The sequence below is a fragment of the Brienomyrus brachyistius genome, unplaced genomic scaffold (genome assembly GCF_023856365.1).
Source record: "Brienomyrus brachyistius isolate T26 unplaced genomic scaffold, BBRACH_0.4 scaffold476, whole genome shotgun sequence".
Lineage (NCBI taxonomy): Eukaryota > Metazoa > Chordata > Actinopteri > Osteoglossiformes > Mormyridae > Brienomyrus > Brienomyrus brachyistius.
Window position 1 is genome coordinate 14,301 of NW_026042751.1, and position 16,542 is coordinate 30,842.

Here is a 16,542-nt window from a genome sequence, read left to right on the forward strand (position 1 = left end):
GAATTTCACACTTAGAATGTCACAGGCAACAATACTCGCATAATACAATTCAATATGTTTATTTCCGCAGCAACATATTAAATCTTTGCAACAAATAAAGCCAGTTGTGACTTTTTCAAACTCATAGCTACAGTGAGCAGAAACAGATGCAAATATACTTTTAAAGGAAAGTGTCCATCCAGCACTTGATGTGCTGTGCCTGTCCACCTGATCAAAAGTATCCCAAGGCAAGGTCTTGGACATAAAGTCTATTAGAAAGAAACTCAACAAAAAACCAAAACTGCCAACCACAAAATGCCACAGGTCTGGAGGGCTGACTGGATGAAATGACGACAATGTAATTGCCAACCCTGCACCTCCAATAACACTGAAACTTTAAGGGAGGAAATCTGATCCCCAGGTAGTCCAGTCAGCTATGGAAGTGTGCGGCATCCATCCATTCTGTTACTTTGATCTGAAGAAAGACTCCCAGTTCATGGGGTTTATGTTGGCTTGTGTTTCTGTTTTGGGGATCGTTGGAAAGACTGACTGCATCTTCTGCTTGAACTCTGCTAGCTATGTAGACAAGAACAAGGATGTCCGTTACACACAGACCCACAAACTTCATTTCACCAGTTATGTGCTGCTCACATCCTGGCATTGAGACTCACGCTATGGACGCCCAGGGCCTTCCAGACAGCAAAGCTGAGGAGGCCCACCCCGCAGCAGGCATACAGCGAGCCCCAGCCCAGTGCCCGGAGGGCCAGTGATGCCCCACTCTCCGGTACTGCCGTTGTGCCTGCCAGGCCCTGGGGGCAGAGAAGGTAAGAGGCATGGCTTTTGGAACCATCCTGACTTAGGGCTGGTGGATATAGTGATATACAGCTGTGGCCAAAAGTTTTGAAAATGACACAAATATTAATTTTCACAGTCTCCTCAGTATTTATGATGCCAATTTGCCTATAATCCGGAATGTTATGAAGAGTCAACAGATGAATTGCAATTAATTGCAAAGTCCCTCACAATTTTGCCTAAGAACACAGAAACTTCTCCCGACCATCCAGCAACAGTTTGGTGATGAACATGCCTCTTCCAGCATGATGGAGCACCGTGCCATAAGGTAAAAGTAATAACTAAGCAGCTTGGGGAACAAAACGTTGATATTTTGGGTCCCTGGCCAGGAAACTCCCCAGACCTTAATCCCATTGAGAACTGGTGGTCAATCCTCAAGAGGCGGATGGACAAGCAAAAACCCACAAATTTGAACAAACTCCAAGCATTGATTTAAGCAAGAATGGGCTGCCGTCAGTCAGGATTTGGCCCCGAACTTGATTGACAGCAGCCAGGGCTAATTGCAAAGGTCTTGAAAAAGAAGGGCCAACACTGTAAATACTGACTCTTTGCATAAACTTAATGCAATTGTCAAAAAAAGCATTTGACACTTATGAAATGCTTATGAAATAACAGTGCTGTGTCCAAGACAGATGGCCTATTGAAGTTATATGGTGTACATTGTTCTCCATAGTTTACTGCTTAAAGCATACTTCATTGGAAATGTCTCTATCGTTTAGGGTTACACTAATTAGTCCAGCTGTCTTACAGTTACTGGCGTTGAATGGACACCATGCAATTATTAATAAATTTGTATAAAGCATATAATATGAAAGTTACATGGTGTGCATTTTCCACTGTAGTTTAGTGCTTAAAACATTTGTGAATAGTTTAGGTTTATACATTAGTCTATTACTCCTGTCTTTTGCATTTTAAATGGATAAAGTACAGTTATTAGTAACAAAAGTATATTAAGAGGAAACACAAAACTATTCCAAAAGATATTTCCCCACCCACCATATACCACAGCTGATCTTTAGAAAAAAAAAAAATCACAAACACATCGCAATCCACTAATATGTATTTTTGTGTGGCTGAGCGATTTGTACACCTGAAATGGATTTTGTTCCTTTTTATTTGCGGATTTTTGTTACATTCCTACTGTAGCTGACCTGTAGAAAAGATCCATAAATATAAGGTGCATTCTTGTTATATATTGTTATCGACATATGAGATTTTGGTCATATCGCACAGCCCCATCCGCACTCATTTCTGTAAAACAGGGCTCTTCAAGTCTGGACCTCCATAACAAATCCAAGCCATGTTTTCAGTTCTCAGGTAGTTAGTTAGTTTAATAAGTTTAATAAGCACCAATTCTGGTTGAGCAGAGGCTTCACACCAGGCTTACAGGTGAAGAACGGCTGGAAACTCAGCAGGGCTCGGCCCTTGAGGATCATGATTTGAATAGCCCTGCTCTAAAATAAGTGATAAGACAATATCCTAGAGGAAAATTCTTTGTAAAGAGTTTATATCCTTCAATGCCCAATGGATCAGCAACCTATCGTTTTAACTGCTTGACCACCTTGTCAAGCAATGGAAATACACTAGATAAACATCCCATCCATCAACCTTCTGTACTCACTTGGTTTATGCAGGGTCATTGGGGTCTAGAGCCTATCCTGGAAGCAATGGGCACAAGGCAGGGAATGACCCAGGACGGGGTGCTAACCCATTGCAGAGCACACTCACTCACACACTCACTCATACACCATTCACACCTACCTCCAAACATGTAGAGCCAGGGTGGAGACTTGTACACACATTGTGAGGAAACAGTGCAAACCATGATGTCAGCATGCTGCCCCAAAACACCCATGAAGTTCTATGGTATTTCCTCCTATTGGGGAAAATTATGTGGCAGGGGTTCCCACATACAACACAGGTCAAAATTTAGCTTATCTTTTGATTGCCAGCACCCACTGAACAGCTATAAAACTGCTTATATATTTAATTTTTTAAACACTACTGTAAGCTGCCCTGTCTTGAATACCATATTGATCGATTAACTCTGTCTGGTTAGACAACATCCATAGGCTTCATGCAAGAGTGGCGGGCAGCAGGTACTGTGGTGTTTAAGCATGTTGGTTAGCTGGTTCATATCACAAGACCCACCTTGTTCTAGTACACATTCAGCAAGGTATCAAACATCTGTTTATACAAAACCACTGACATAAAAAGTTTTTCTGGAAAGCAGGAACAACTCTTGTAACTACTTTACCCAAATAATTAGATCAGTCTGAGTGAGACACTGATTAGATTTGCTGCAAGTTGACCATCCCTGTCTCTGTCTGATGGCTTTTTTGGCTTTGAAAAAAACCAGGTTATTATCTTCAGACAGTTAAGACAAGACTTAAACAGCCTCCACTGCAGATCAACTCCTTAGGGAAATTATTTGAAGTGCTTATTTTGGATTTGTTTTTCTGAATGTATGCAAAACAAAAGTGACGTCTTGTGCTAGGATGCTTCACCTCAGGATCAGGCAATCGCCTTGATCTTGTGCACAAAGTTGGCCTTGTGAGCCAACGGGTGGCACTGACCTCACTGCAACATCCCCCCCATGAAATTCAATTTTCTCACATTAAAGGCATCTTTGCCTTTTGTTGAAAAATAGATTTAGAAACAAAGACAGCACTGTGATGCCCATTAAATTCTGTTTTAAAAACAAAAATAATCCAGGAATTTACGCAATACTTGGTTTAAAATAAATTCAAACTTGGTCTCATGATAAAGTTGAAGTAAACATGGCGTGCAATAATTAATAGCAGCAAAAAATGCGAAACTGACAAGCTATAGTTAACCCAATTTACCTAAATAAAAAAAAAGTTATACAATGGATTATTAATTGGGGTGTAATTATATACCTCTAAGAAATTAATATCTATGGCCCAGAAAGAAACATATCCCCCAAGCTGAAAATCTTAATTAGACAAGTTTACATCTTCACCTAAAGCAAAATAATCTGGACTGATATAGCTTTAAATGACTGGGGTTTCATTCATTTTTAATTACACTCTCGCACGGACTGACAGACACGCTTCAAGAAAAGTATCCACGCAGCTCTATCACACCTGCAACAAAGTGCCGTGGGTCGTCAGAACGCACAAATTGTTTTGGTGTTGTGTAACGCTGCTGAAGGTGCTGGTTTAATGAATTACAGCAAAAAGTGTGGCTATGATATAGGCATATGCATGTCATTCCAATAGAAGTGGGGGGGGGAAGTACTTCCACACCTTGTTAAACCATTCTGGGCTTTTCTTCTTAGCTATCGCCAAGGTCGTACCGAAACCGGCGATCATGCCAGCTGTGGCCACGGTTGTCAGAAAAACGCCACCTGCAAAATATTATAGATGCTAATTCAATCGTATGATTTCTATTCAAAAGTAGGCATTATATTGTTCCGCTTACAACATTGTCAACGATTATCACCCCTTAACTACAATGTGTAATGTATGTGACACAAAAAGAAATCCTTCAGCACATAGCAACGAAACCAAACATTTACGATTACAAATTCTTAACCTGGGGAAATTTACTCGCCTTTTAGCAACAGTATCTTGTTTTGTTCTTCGTCTTCAACCATGATTGAACACGCTTGTTAAGGTATATTTTCCCGTGCAGTTCATATGCTTAAAGAACGGTCCTTCGCTTAAAATCTTCCGGATACTACAAAAGCATAGGAGCAATAGTGTCCTATCGTGTATATTTTTCTAAATAGTTCATTCATTCATTTATATCCATAATAGGCATTCCAAACACACGAAAAATCTGTGTAAATATATGTCACGAAGATGCGTGTAAATGTATGACAAACTTTAATTTGAATAATATTAACTTAAACTAATTTGTACCACATATGTAATTACGTTTTGGGTAACAGAAATTGTAATATACAAGACAGCACGTACATGGAAGAGAAGAATGACCCATTTTTGTGTGGTTATACAGGGATTGGAAGTAACTCAATCTCCCATGCTTCTGCGCGCCGAACACGCTTTAGAACTGAACCGTTAATGCAGCGAGCTGTAACAGCATGAAGGTGCTGAAAGCTTCGTGTATTTTCTTCCAGCCGATTAAGACAAAGGCTTTTACGTTTTGATGTTGCAGCTTTGTTAACGGTTGGTACACGGAATCGTTGTATTTAGTAATGAAATTCTCCACTTTTCAGCATTATAACGTTTTTTCTTCTTAGCTGTATTTCTTTTCTGGAGTGTGTGTGTCGGCGTTTGTGGTTTTTTTTTCAAAGCGATTTAATTGGCTTTGATAACTAAAGAGTCGGGATGTTGCCCTACTTTGCATGAAAATTTTTCCTCCCATATTGATGGACGAATTATTCCTCTCCATTCAAATGTTGCGCTTGTTTTTCGATGCTTCTCGTAACAAGCCTGGATAACGGATCTGGATAAAGGATAAACAGCTAATGATCTCCTTTGACAAACACAAGAGGAGGGAGCATCTTTCTGGGTGGATTTTCTGGTGTTTCTGTAACCCGATTGCAGTCCGGTGGCTTCATTTGGCTGGATACTTAACTTTACCCGCCAGTCATTTTAGTTGCGCCTATAACTGATCAAGGAGCCGACCGCAGGCGTGCTTAAAACTCACTGCATGTCTCACATCCCAGCATCATTTATTATTATTATATTTTGAGATATATAACGGATGCATGTTCGTTGGTCCCACACATTTTTCGACAACATAGGACGTCGTTCACATGGAAAGTTTGATAGATGTTGCAAATCCAAGATATAAGGACGTGTAAGCCGGAGATAATTTAAATATCTTCGTTGGTGTTTAGAAACACTTTCGCCAAACTCTGTAAGGTTATATTTTGGATAGTTATTCATCACTCACAAAGGGACTTAACACTTGACACGGGTTCCTGCAAACGATCACATTGACTAAGTTATACTGTTTTAGTGGTGAACATTAAGATCGTGGGCTGATGGATCCTGGGATGACAGAGTGTCAGTACAGTCAGATCAGCACGGTCGCCTCATCGCTAATGGAGAGCCAGCTTGGGAAGAAGATCCCCAAAAGGAAGTGGCAAACTTTTCCGGGCAGGAATAAGTTTTACTGCAATGGAAGGATCATGATGGGTAGACAAACCGGTGTCTTCTACCTTACCATGGTACTTATCGTGGTCACCAGCGGGCTCTTCTTTGCTTTTGAGTGAGTTACTTTTTAATCGTAATACATCCTTATAAAAGCTCATTGTGTTCCTCGATGTTATGTATTGTTTTATATGTACTTCTATGTAATCGAATAAGGTAATGTTGTTGTACTTGGTGAATATTAATATCGTAATACTAAATTATAATAAATCGGCATGTAGATGGACCAAATTTTATTGTCTGACGTATAATGTCATTTTATAGGAATAGTATGTTAGGCAATTATGACACAGAACAATGGACGTCACTAAGCAATGGCTGCACTGGTTAGAATGAGTTGTGTGGCAGCTCAGTGGCTATAGCATTGTCACATCACACCTCCATGGATGGGGGGGCTTAAATCCTTTTCCAACTCTGTGTGTGTAATATTTATGTCTTTTATAGGCAGCGTTGTTACCTTTTCTGAACGATTTACTGCTTGCTGAACGATTACTATTTGTTCTTGTCTCTCAGTATTGACCAATCTTGAGTACGGCTCATAGTGTGATAAGAACGAATTGAATGGATTGATGTTTAGTTTTGTCCTTGGGGGTCCTATTGCCAAGGCTCTCTATTTTTTTTATTTGTTTGCTGGGAAACTAGTATTAAATGTATTCAGTGAGAAATAAAGCTAGCTAAAATGGGTCTGCACATTTTAGTCTCTGTATTGTACAAAATGTAAAAAAAAAAAAAAAAAAAAGTTCTGCAAAAGGAAGTATCCTTATTTAGTGAGCTGCAGTTGAAGTAGAACAACCTGTTAAGCTTCCAAAAGCTGTTTCTTTAGTCTGATGGTCACCACAAATGAGTTAAATTTCCCACTGTCTGAAAGTCATCCCTGTAATTTGGTCGGATTCTGTTAATAGTTTACTTAAAAAATGTACTGATCTTATGGTTATCACTCTCACACGCTAGCAGCTGTAGCTTTTAACCTTAGAACACCAAGGCGCTGTTTAATGTAGAAACATGCTCAGGCAAAGAAGAGCCATATGGGATGTATCTAGATGGGAAAGGTGTGGAACATGGCATGGTACGTGTCTTTTGGGCACAGTGTCTCCTATACTGGTCCTTCTTGATGAATTTTAGTTACTTGAAGACATTTCCGTAGATTCCAAGTGGCAGCATGTCCTTGGTGTTCACACAGTGATACATTTGTTTTTGTTTGGAATGTTGACTTACTCCTTGTAAACTTTTAATTAGCCTGACTGTAATTAGCAGCAGACTAGCAGAAAGTGATAGTCACCTGCATTCCGCAAAGACCCACCACAGCTCTGCCTTGGATTGACTGTTGGTTGTTGTTTGGTTACAGTTATTTTCTTGTCAAATGGTTGGTTAGATAGGCTTAGACAAACATTTACCTGCCAGTGTGGTGAATAGTCTTCTGGGATTTACTTGGCAAAAAGAATATCTACTCGCATTTGGTGCATGGCTGTTGTTAATTTCTGACCCTGATCGAAGGCCTTGTTAATGTGAGTAACTGTCACTCATCTCTCCTCTCCATATACCAGGCTGCCTTGTGCCCCATGTGTTAATGAAATGGTGGGTTACTCTTACTTTAATACTTTTAGAAGGCCTTTGCTGCTATTGATTTCAGCTGCTAGAGTTTGTTATGTGAGTTTGACTCTCCAAAAAGCCTTAAGGCATCTGCTGTGGAGATTGTTGTAAGTTAAGGTCAGCCAGCTAATGGACCGCAGCAGGGTTTCCTCAACCATGGAGCTGCATTTTACCCAGAGTTGGTGCTGTGTGTAAAAGAACAAGGATATGTACTCCTCTGCTGCAGGATGGATAAATAAATGGATTACTAGCTCAGTAGCTGCTTGGAAAGATCATCTAGTCTGTATGTAGATGCTCAAACCCTTCATGTTACTGATTTCAAGTAGACGTAGTTATTGTGTGTTGTTGTGTTCTGGTATTTGTGATCTGTGATGTAAACATTCTTTTATGGGGCACAGCTCTATGCTCTATCAGTGATTCAGGGTGTAAATTTCTATTCTGCATGCGGTGCTGGTGAGACAGTGGTTATTCAGTCAGGAGCCTGAATCCCAGGCAGCACTGGGCACAAAGCAAGGGTACACCCTGGATGGGATGCCAATACATGACAGGTCACACATGTACAGGTCCTCTTAGCTTGACTGCATGTCTTTGGACTACGTGGGGAAGCTTGGGTACCCCATTTATTTCTAAAGTAAGATGTATTTTGGGTTGTAACATTCTGGTTTGCTATGAAAATGGATACTAGTAATGTTTTTTTTTCCCTCATGAAATTTGCTTGCAAATATTTACAGTCCTATAGGGGTTTTGTCTATCTTACATGTTTTCTATTGCTTGAGTTGTAGAATTACACCCTTTGAGGGATTTTTATTATTATTATTATTATTATTATTATTATTCACAGTCTTTCTTTACTGCTTGTGGTCTGCTTGCAGACGTAAGACACTAGACTAGACTAGAAATCACATGGATACCCGCATCTTTGCCACCAGCAGTTTCACTAATTGTGAATCAAAGTCGTGGCTCGATTTTTACCACTCTGGTGGTGCCAGAGTGCTCTGTCTTATTCCTCTGGGAGAAAATATGGGTGAAAAGATAGCAATGGGTTCACAACACAGCCAGAGACCTTGGGAGAGAAAATCATTTCATGAAGTCCATGTTTGTTCAAGGAGTGATACATCCACACTATCCCTGGAAGGTGGAGAGTTTTGAGTCCTCTGTGTGTTTCTGGATGTTTTTAGAAGGCATCCTGAAAGGCATAGTCATATCCTACTTTGGCGGACGTTTCCCAGGATGACCCAAAAGCTCTAGCGTATTGTACAAGGATGTTTCATTTCTAAGCCATGTGACACTCAGAAAATAGGTCTGCTGTGCTGCTGGAGGTCACCTAGAGTGATCCCCCTTGAGTCAGCTTGGGGTTGGAGTAGACCTGACACATCAGGAAGAAATTATGCTCTATTCCGGGATTGTTTTGTTTGTTTGTACATGTCTGTCCGTCATTTAATTTTTTAAGTGGTTTATTTTCTAATGTAGCTATTTAGAGTGAGACTTTAAAGAAAACAGCTCTGCTTTACGCCATAGGTTGTGGTGTCCATTAGTCCCCTCAGCAAATATTTGTAGCCCAGGCTACTGGCTACAATGCTAATCATACATACATATATTTCTGTGGTTGATGCGATATGGCCTACCTATCCAGACTACTTGGTCTGAACTTGCGGTCTCCTCTAATTTTAACCTTCGTTCCTTTCCCAGTGCTGTGTGTTGAGATTTCTTTCCAATGATCGTCATTGGGGTATAGCTAAAGGTTTTTATCTCTGCGTCGTGACATAGATGGATGATGAAGAATTTTTTCGTTTAACTAGCCAGGGCAGGAATGTTACAGGCTGGAAAGACTAAAGTCTAAGTCTAAAATGCCTTAAGGCCAGTGATGCATAATTTACATGAATGAAGATAAGCCTGATTCTGAGGTACCAAGTACTGCACATTTTTGCTGGTCTTCAGTTAAACTGTGACCATGTTGAGTGTTTCATGATCATTAAAAAGTCTTCCCTAAACCAAAGGTTAAACACCCTGGGTATATTCAATGGTAGAATCAGTCAGGGTTGGTTCAAATCCTATAATAGATGTGGCTCCTCTGCTCGGTGCTAGACGTTGTCCAGGCATAGAGGATGCTTAGGTTTGGAGACATACCATACATGGCCACTCATGCTATCCTAAATAACAAATTGAGTATAATGCCTAATGGATGCAAGAATGCTTAATCCAAAGGACTTTAAGACGGATCCCTTTAAGATGTTACGTACACGTGTGAATTAGCCGCTAGTGATGCACCAATTTAGTAGAAAATCCCACTAAACAGTGTACGTAATTGTGCGAGACAATTTAAATGATATGAAAACAGCAATGACTGGTTTTAGAGTTGCTGGCTTGCGCTGTTCTGTGTACTCTCTACAGCTATCGCAACAAAGTGTACAGTAAGTGACACTCTTTCCAGTGGGAGAAAAATTGTGGAGCATTTTAAGCATTCGCCACTTGCGTATCCTTTCTTGGACGTTATTCAAACTGAACTGCAAATGCCTCAGAAACACTTAGAACTAGATGTACAAATAAGGTGGGACAATATGATATGAATGTTTATAGTAGTATAACTAAAGATTTTTTGGCATACTTTTTCTTTGTAGATTTACTAGTTATACAAGTGTGTATGTGTACATGTGTAATATTTAAATATTAAAGTTTCGGAATCTGTGTTGGTATCGGCAGTTGTCAGATTGGAACTGAGACAATATAGATCTGTCTATAGAAGGGGAGACAAACATAGCAACTCATGGCCAATGGGTCACGGCACAGACATGGAAGAACTTCCAAACAGACAGATAGTTACATCTATGAAGGCTGAGAACAAGCAGTCATTCTGAATGAGTTTTTGGGGCGGGTGGACCTGGTGACGGGTTATGAGGATGGAACTCAGATGGAGGCTAGTAAATTTCTGGGCGTTTCACTGGATCTTTTTCTCCCAGTGCTCATAATGGGTTTGGTTTCACAAACAGTATCTTGTTGCATGTATATAAAATCAAACAACTAAGTTAGAAATTAAGTGTGAATGCTAGTGATCCTAAAACAGAAGGGTGTGTCCCTAAACTGTGAAACTCATACTTAGGGCTTGGTGGTATATTGATACATTTACAAAATGAGATATAGAATGACACAATACCATTTATGTTAATATACTTTTATTGTGTGTTCAAATTGAGGCTCTATTAAAGATTAATAAAGACCAGTAGTTGCTCCTACCTGGTTGTAAACAACATGAGAGCTTTGGTGATGTTGTACAGAATCGCAGATTTCACAGTTAGTCAGGTAGCTCTGTGCATTCAGGTAGCATCTCATGGTGAGAAAAGGTGAGAAATCATTGTTACTTGATTGATTTCATTTAAAAACATTGCTAAATGGCTCATGTTAAAAATATCATAAATTACAATATTAGTTTTATTTTGTTTCACTTTAATCAGGATATTTTTTGGGTAAGCTGTGGTTCAATGAATGACTGGCTGCTATCTTTTGAACTGTTTGATAAGTTTTAAATTGTTAGTTTATAAACAAAAGTATCTAAATTTTCACCTTCTGTTTTGAAACCAGTGTCATCAACCGAGACAAAAATAATCTGTCGGTGGACATACTGGAGTGACATGTTTTTATGACATTGCTGCTTTATTTGACCCACACAACACAGATATACGCATAATTTATTTGTATCTTTATTTTGAGACTTCTGTTTGGAATAAATAAAATGCCTAAACTGAATAGTTGCTGTATAATTGCAAATAGGGAAATCTAGCATTTGCATTTCATCTTGATCACGCATTGTTTTAATAAATGTTTGTTATAAATAATATAATGGTATTCTGGCTAAAAATGTTTTTACATGTGCAGTCCAATTTGCCCAGCCCTAATGATACTTGAGTGCTGTTGACCTATGATATAGAATTGACAAATGAGGTCCTTTACACAGGAAGTAGACAGCCTTCAAAGGGGAGTAATTGCTTCCCAGTGGAGCCTAGAGGTGTTATTTGTCAAATGCACATATCTGTTTAATATGTGTTGTTTTTTGCAGGAGTTGCTAAATTTGCTACCTGTTATGATCCATTCTGTTTTGGAATAACTCTGCTGTTATCCCAAAAAGTAAATAAACACAATCCTGTCCAAGTATGTATGAAATCAACATGACTTTATAGGTTTATCTTGAGGCTATATCCTGATGTTACATTAATACCTCTAATGTCTGCTTTGTTTCATTTTCTAAACAAGTCCCTCAGGGTCCTTGTGATTTTCCTTCTTTTTGGGTTATGGATTAAGTTGTCTTAGAGGATGCTTGGGGCAGAGGTGGGAATTTCTACTAGGAATTCCCTTTCTTTGCCTCTTCTTTCAAAGGATCATTCATTGCCTTGGCAAGTAGGATTAAACATTGAGAAATAAAAATCTTATGACATTCCTCTCTCCAATGTTTAGAAGTTGCCCTATGTTTCCATAGCAGCAGTTCCCTCCATTTCTACCACCTAATCTGTTGCATCTCCATAGCAACCAAGAGAGACTTCTTTTTTGTCTGTGTGTAATGTGTACACCGTGTGGGTTGGAAACGAGGGAGCCATAGCTGTGTGTACAGTCAGTCCTGCAGAACAAATCAATACCAACAAACCTTTAACAAAGCTGACAATCAGGTCCAATGATTAAACAAAAATGCTGTTTCATATGCTGAGCATTTAATGATCAATGTGTACATTCTGTCCAAAGTAAAAAGAAAAAACTCAGCTGAGGTAAAAAAATTAAATTAAAATAAGCTCAGGCTTGGACAAAGTCAAACTCAGGATGTCTGCTTGAGTCTATAGTATGAGTTTTAGAAGCTGCTATGAAAAAGTAGATCCTCTGACACCAGTAGATAATTTAGGGGCGTTTCACAATGCTTGGTCTGACAAATTCAGCAGTTATTTCCCACAGGAAAGCTTAATCATAGAACTTATTGAATTAGTCTGTTTGTTTGGTCCTATGCTGACTCCATAAAAATCAGAATAATACCAACAAGTGTATGAAAAAATGAATACACTCGCATGTCTTTACTTTTGGGGGCAATTTTGGGCAGAATCCAAGAAAACTACATTTATTAGTTTGATTCAAAGACGCCAAGTAGATTCTTATCCGTCTTCATCTGTTTAGCTGCTGTGACCCAACTGACCCCAGAGTTGTTTACTTGGGAAATTCGCCTTTACAAGCTTTGTTTTCTAACCTGGGGGCTATTCCATGAAAGTAGCTAAAGAAAGCCAGACTTTCCTGAAAAAGTCAGACTCAAACTAGCACAATCTATTAACGTAGCCTCATGTCGTTCCACTAACGTTCAGATTTAATTAATCAAGGCTCATACAAGACAGACTCGCATAGTCTCACTTAGTGCGCACACTCGAGATATTTAACAAGCCCAGATGAATGGATGAACGATAGATCGATCAAATCAATCGGAAAGCGTGTAAAACTAGAGTGGTGTTTTTCTTCCGCCTCAGAACAAACGCTGCTGATGGAGCTGTATAAAAAAATGCAATGATGTAATCACTAAAAAGGCAATACTGTGGCCATAAATAAAGCCAAGGATTTGGCTTGGCACTGAATTGCAGAGAGACTAAATGCGTAAGTTACGTAAATGTTACAAGTGCTTAATACAGTGGCATGGTGGTAAAGTGGTTCGTGCTCTCGCCTTACACTGCGAAAGTTCCTGGGTCTATCCCCATAGCCAACGGGCGGCGTTGCAAATTTAGCTACTTTGACGTTATATTTAGCGAGTTTTTAGACCCCTCTCGCCACTCGTTTTCATAAAAGCGACTAGCGCCAAATATAGCGACCTTTTTTGGTGTTATTGGAGACTCGGACGTGAAAGGACGTATCGTTCATACTCTTCTCACCGACCAGCGGGTGCTGCCGTGGGCTGCTCTACCAAAGCGCTCACAGGCGGCTGGTCCTCGAACAGCAGCCCTGCCCAGCTGCAGAACAGCAGATGTTCTCCTCTCACTGATGCTGCCCTGGCTTTTAGTCAATAATAAGTAACTCCGCCAGAGTGTCTCTTTGGGGTCATTTTTGCCGGCCCCAAGTCTGGATAAAGGAGGGTTGGAATTGTGGAAAAAAAACAAGAATCGACAGAAGAAAGTTCATTCGTAGTTCTAAACGTAGCCTATTTGTGGTGTTTTTTAAACCACTTTTTGCCTCTGCCACGACATTATTCCTCTCTCTTACAGCGTCCATTATAATTACATGCACATTATGCAAATGAGGCGATGGCGTCATGTAGCTATTTTTAGCGACTTTTGTGACAGCCAGCAGCTACTTTACTTGCTGAGGAGTTGGCAACGGGGAACCTTCTTAGTTGAGTTCACGTGTCATTCTTACTGTATAATGCTATTCTGTATTATTTGATCTCCGTAAAATACTCTCAATCGCATCCGTGATCTGCACACATAAGCGTGTCTATTTTACTAGTAAACTTTGTACACAGTGAGTAAAAATATAAAAACACCTTCCTATTCATATTATTTTAACCGATTTGTCATTGCATTTCATGTTTGACCTTTCTAATATGGGTACGTTTTTACTTTAAATATTTAGGAATTAATTGGAATGCTGAGACGTGATTTTTAATAGGCTTTATTATATTTATTACACGACATTAGTAGTGTGATCACGGAATTTCGTCCGGCGGAACGATGTTTTGGGAATCTGTTCCCACACGTCGGACGTTCTTTGAGACAACGCTTAATTAAGAGAGCTAGTTAACCAGGGAACTGTACTACGAAGCAGGGTTTCTGGCTAATCGGGATAACTTGTCGGATTTAAGGTAGTCTGGGCAAAATGTAAGTGAACGAATATGAAGTCCATGTAAACGGTGGTACCTTAAATCCGACAAGTTACCCCGATAAGCCAGTAACCGCTTAGTAGTACAGGCCACTGGTCCGGGGCAGACTTGTTCACTCGCCTAAGTTACCGTGGTTGCTTAGCAGGGATTCATTTAAGACACTTCCCACTTAAATGAGCCAGACTTGTCGAAATAAATCGGACTTTCCCTTAATCCTGCTTCGTGGAATACCCCCCTGTGCAATTCAGTGTTTTCTCTTTTGATGTGTGACCAAATGGGAGACTAAAGCTAGAGTATTATTTCGTCATTTGCTTTCTCACTGACCTCATGCATTCAGCCTTATTTTGTCTCTGGCACCTTTTTAGCTTTGATTCATGTCGAACCTGGCTCTGGAGTGCTCTATAAATAACACAGATTTTTTTACGTCAGCACATCAGATTCCTGATATTCTCAGTAACACCCTGAGGCATTGAAGGACTGCCTTAGAGTTTCTTTTCCTTTGCCCATGTTCGTGGTCTACAGGTCTGCTATCTGTCATCTTTAGCCACTGTTCTGCTTGCCACTTATATGTTTCACTGTCTTTGGTTGACCACAGGATAACTGGCAATCCCTCATTGTCTACTATTTTCTGGTCTGTTGTCTTTGTCCTTGTTGTCCACCAGTCTTTTTGAAGAACACAATCAGGGTTTCTTCATGGGCAAATAAACTGAAAAGAACACACTACTCCTGTACAGGCAGATCTCTTCAGAGCTCTTGCCTCCATATGTGTGCGTAAGAGCAGCTTCTGCTCCCTAGAGCCTGCAGGAGGGCTGAGGAGGCCTGCGGCACTAAGCATGACTTCCTAGTGCTGCGGCAGGATGCTTGAGCTCAACATGACATGCTACCGCTCAGCACTTACTTGACAGGCTAGAGGCTTCGTTGATGAACATTGGGAACACCAGTGTGACCCTCCCGGAAGTTCCCGCCCCCCCCCCCCCCCCCCACACTTCCCTTCTGTGTAACGTTGTAGCTCTGCATTTCAGGAACAAACAACACATTTTATTGTGTACTTTGTGCAAATCAGAAAATTAGTCATTTGTTGTGTGTTTTCAGAGCGACGATGGCCATCATCCAGCAAGACTGATGTGAGATGAGGCTTGGTAATCCATCTGTGGGTGTCTATAGGATATTCAATGTGGTGTCAGGTGTGTCTATTTATTCTGATGTATCCTGTAGGCGGTTTATAACCACTTACAGCAACACGGAAGACTGCAGTAGTAAGAGAGCAGGCAGCTACTGTGCCTCATGAGGATGATGCTTTTAGGTGTAGTGGGAGCCAAAAGGAGAAAATAATGTGCTCTTACAGGATGCTGGATTGAATTAGTTATCTGGAACATAGGTGGGGCTCCCAGAACCCCTTTCTCTGTGGAGTGTGTCTTCAAGAAAGCTAAAGGATAACTCCTGATTTACTTGTTTGAATGGCTAGTTAGCAACCAATTATCTTTTTAGTATAATTTAGTGCTCATAAGGACAGTTATGCAAATTGAAAGTGAAATATTATTTTGAGAACTCATAATATTCAGTTTATCAATATTAGGCTAATACTGTACTGAATTAAACACTATAGATGTGACGGTAAGTCAGCCGCGGGACAGAGGTGAGTTTGAGTGGCTGTAGGACACTGTGAGTTGGCTGAACACCCACGTCTGCTGCTTGTTCATGTACACATGTTGTCTGGTGCTCCTGTAGTGATATTGGTTCTGTATTTTTGTAAACGAGCGGAATGGGCCATGTGACCGCCATGCCCCTGCTCTCTCGCCCTGTACAGCTGTCCCTTCCTGGCCTCCAGCTTGACTCCTGCCATCCCGGCTATAGGTGGCTTCCTCTTCCTCTTTGTCATGGGCATGCTGTTCAGGGCCAGCTTCAGTGACCCCGGTGTGCTGCCCCGCGCCACGCCTGACGAGGCCGCTCACCTGGAGAGCCAGATCGGTGACGGTGAGCCCCTCTTACGACTGTGGCTAGGGATTTGCAGCTGTACCCATCTGGGGTCAGGCGAAGCCGATTCAGTGTTGCGATTTGCAGGAAAACACTTTGGTATGAACAGTGAATGTGTTTACAGTGTTGGGGAAGCTACTTTTAAACAGTAGCGTTTTAAGCTACAAGCTA

General features: G+C 40.5%; 2 protein-coding genes across 10 annotated transcripts in view; one reads left to right on the forward strand and one right to left on the reverse strand.

The window, feature by feature from the left end:
- Positions 1-43: 43 nt before the first annotated feature.
- Positions 44-4,533, reverse strand: LOC125729090 (transmembrane protein 242-like). Its single transcript, XM_049005644.1, has 4 exons — positions 4,408-4,533; positions 4,101-4,201; positions 651-788; positions 44-555 (listed from the first exon to the last, which is right to left on the reverse strand). Exons 1-4 carry the CDS (start codon positions 4,448-4,450, stop codon positions 445-447), a joined length of 393 nt encoding a protein of 130 aa, XP_048861601.1. The 5' UTR covers positions 4,451-4,533; the 3' UTR covers positions 44-444.
- A 316-nt stretch (positions 4,534-4,849) lies between these two features.
- LOC125729086 (palmitoyltransferase ZDHHC14-like) overlaps positions 4,850-16,542 on the forward strand; it is a 36,964-nt gene continuing 25,271 nt past the window's right edge. For 4 of the 9 annotated variants that reach the window (XM_049005639.1, XM_049005634.1, XM_049005637.1 and 1 more), the window contains exons 1-2: positions 4,860-6,036; positions 16,205-16,371. In XM_049005639.1, coding sequence (XP_048861596.1) covers positions 5,810-6,036; positions 16,205-16,371 — 394 coding nt within the window. In that variant the 5' untranslated portion in view covers positions 4,860-5,809. Of the gene's footprint in view, positions 6,037-7,021; positions 7,045-7,312; positions 7,484-15,489; positions 15,548-16,204; positions 16,372-16,542 lie in introns of those variants that run through there. The other 5 variants (XM_049005640.1, XM_049005635.1, XM_049005641.1 and 2 more) reach the window with 5 other exon arrangements.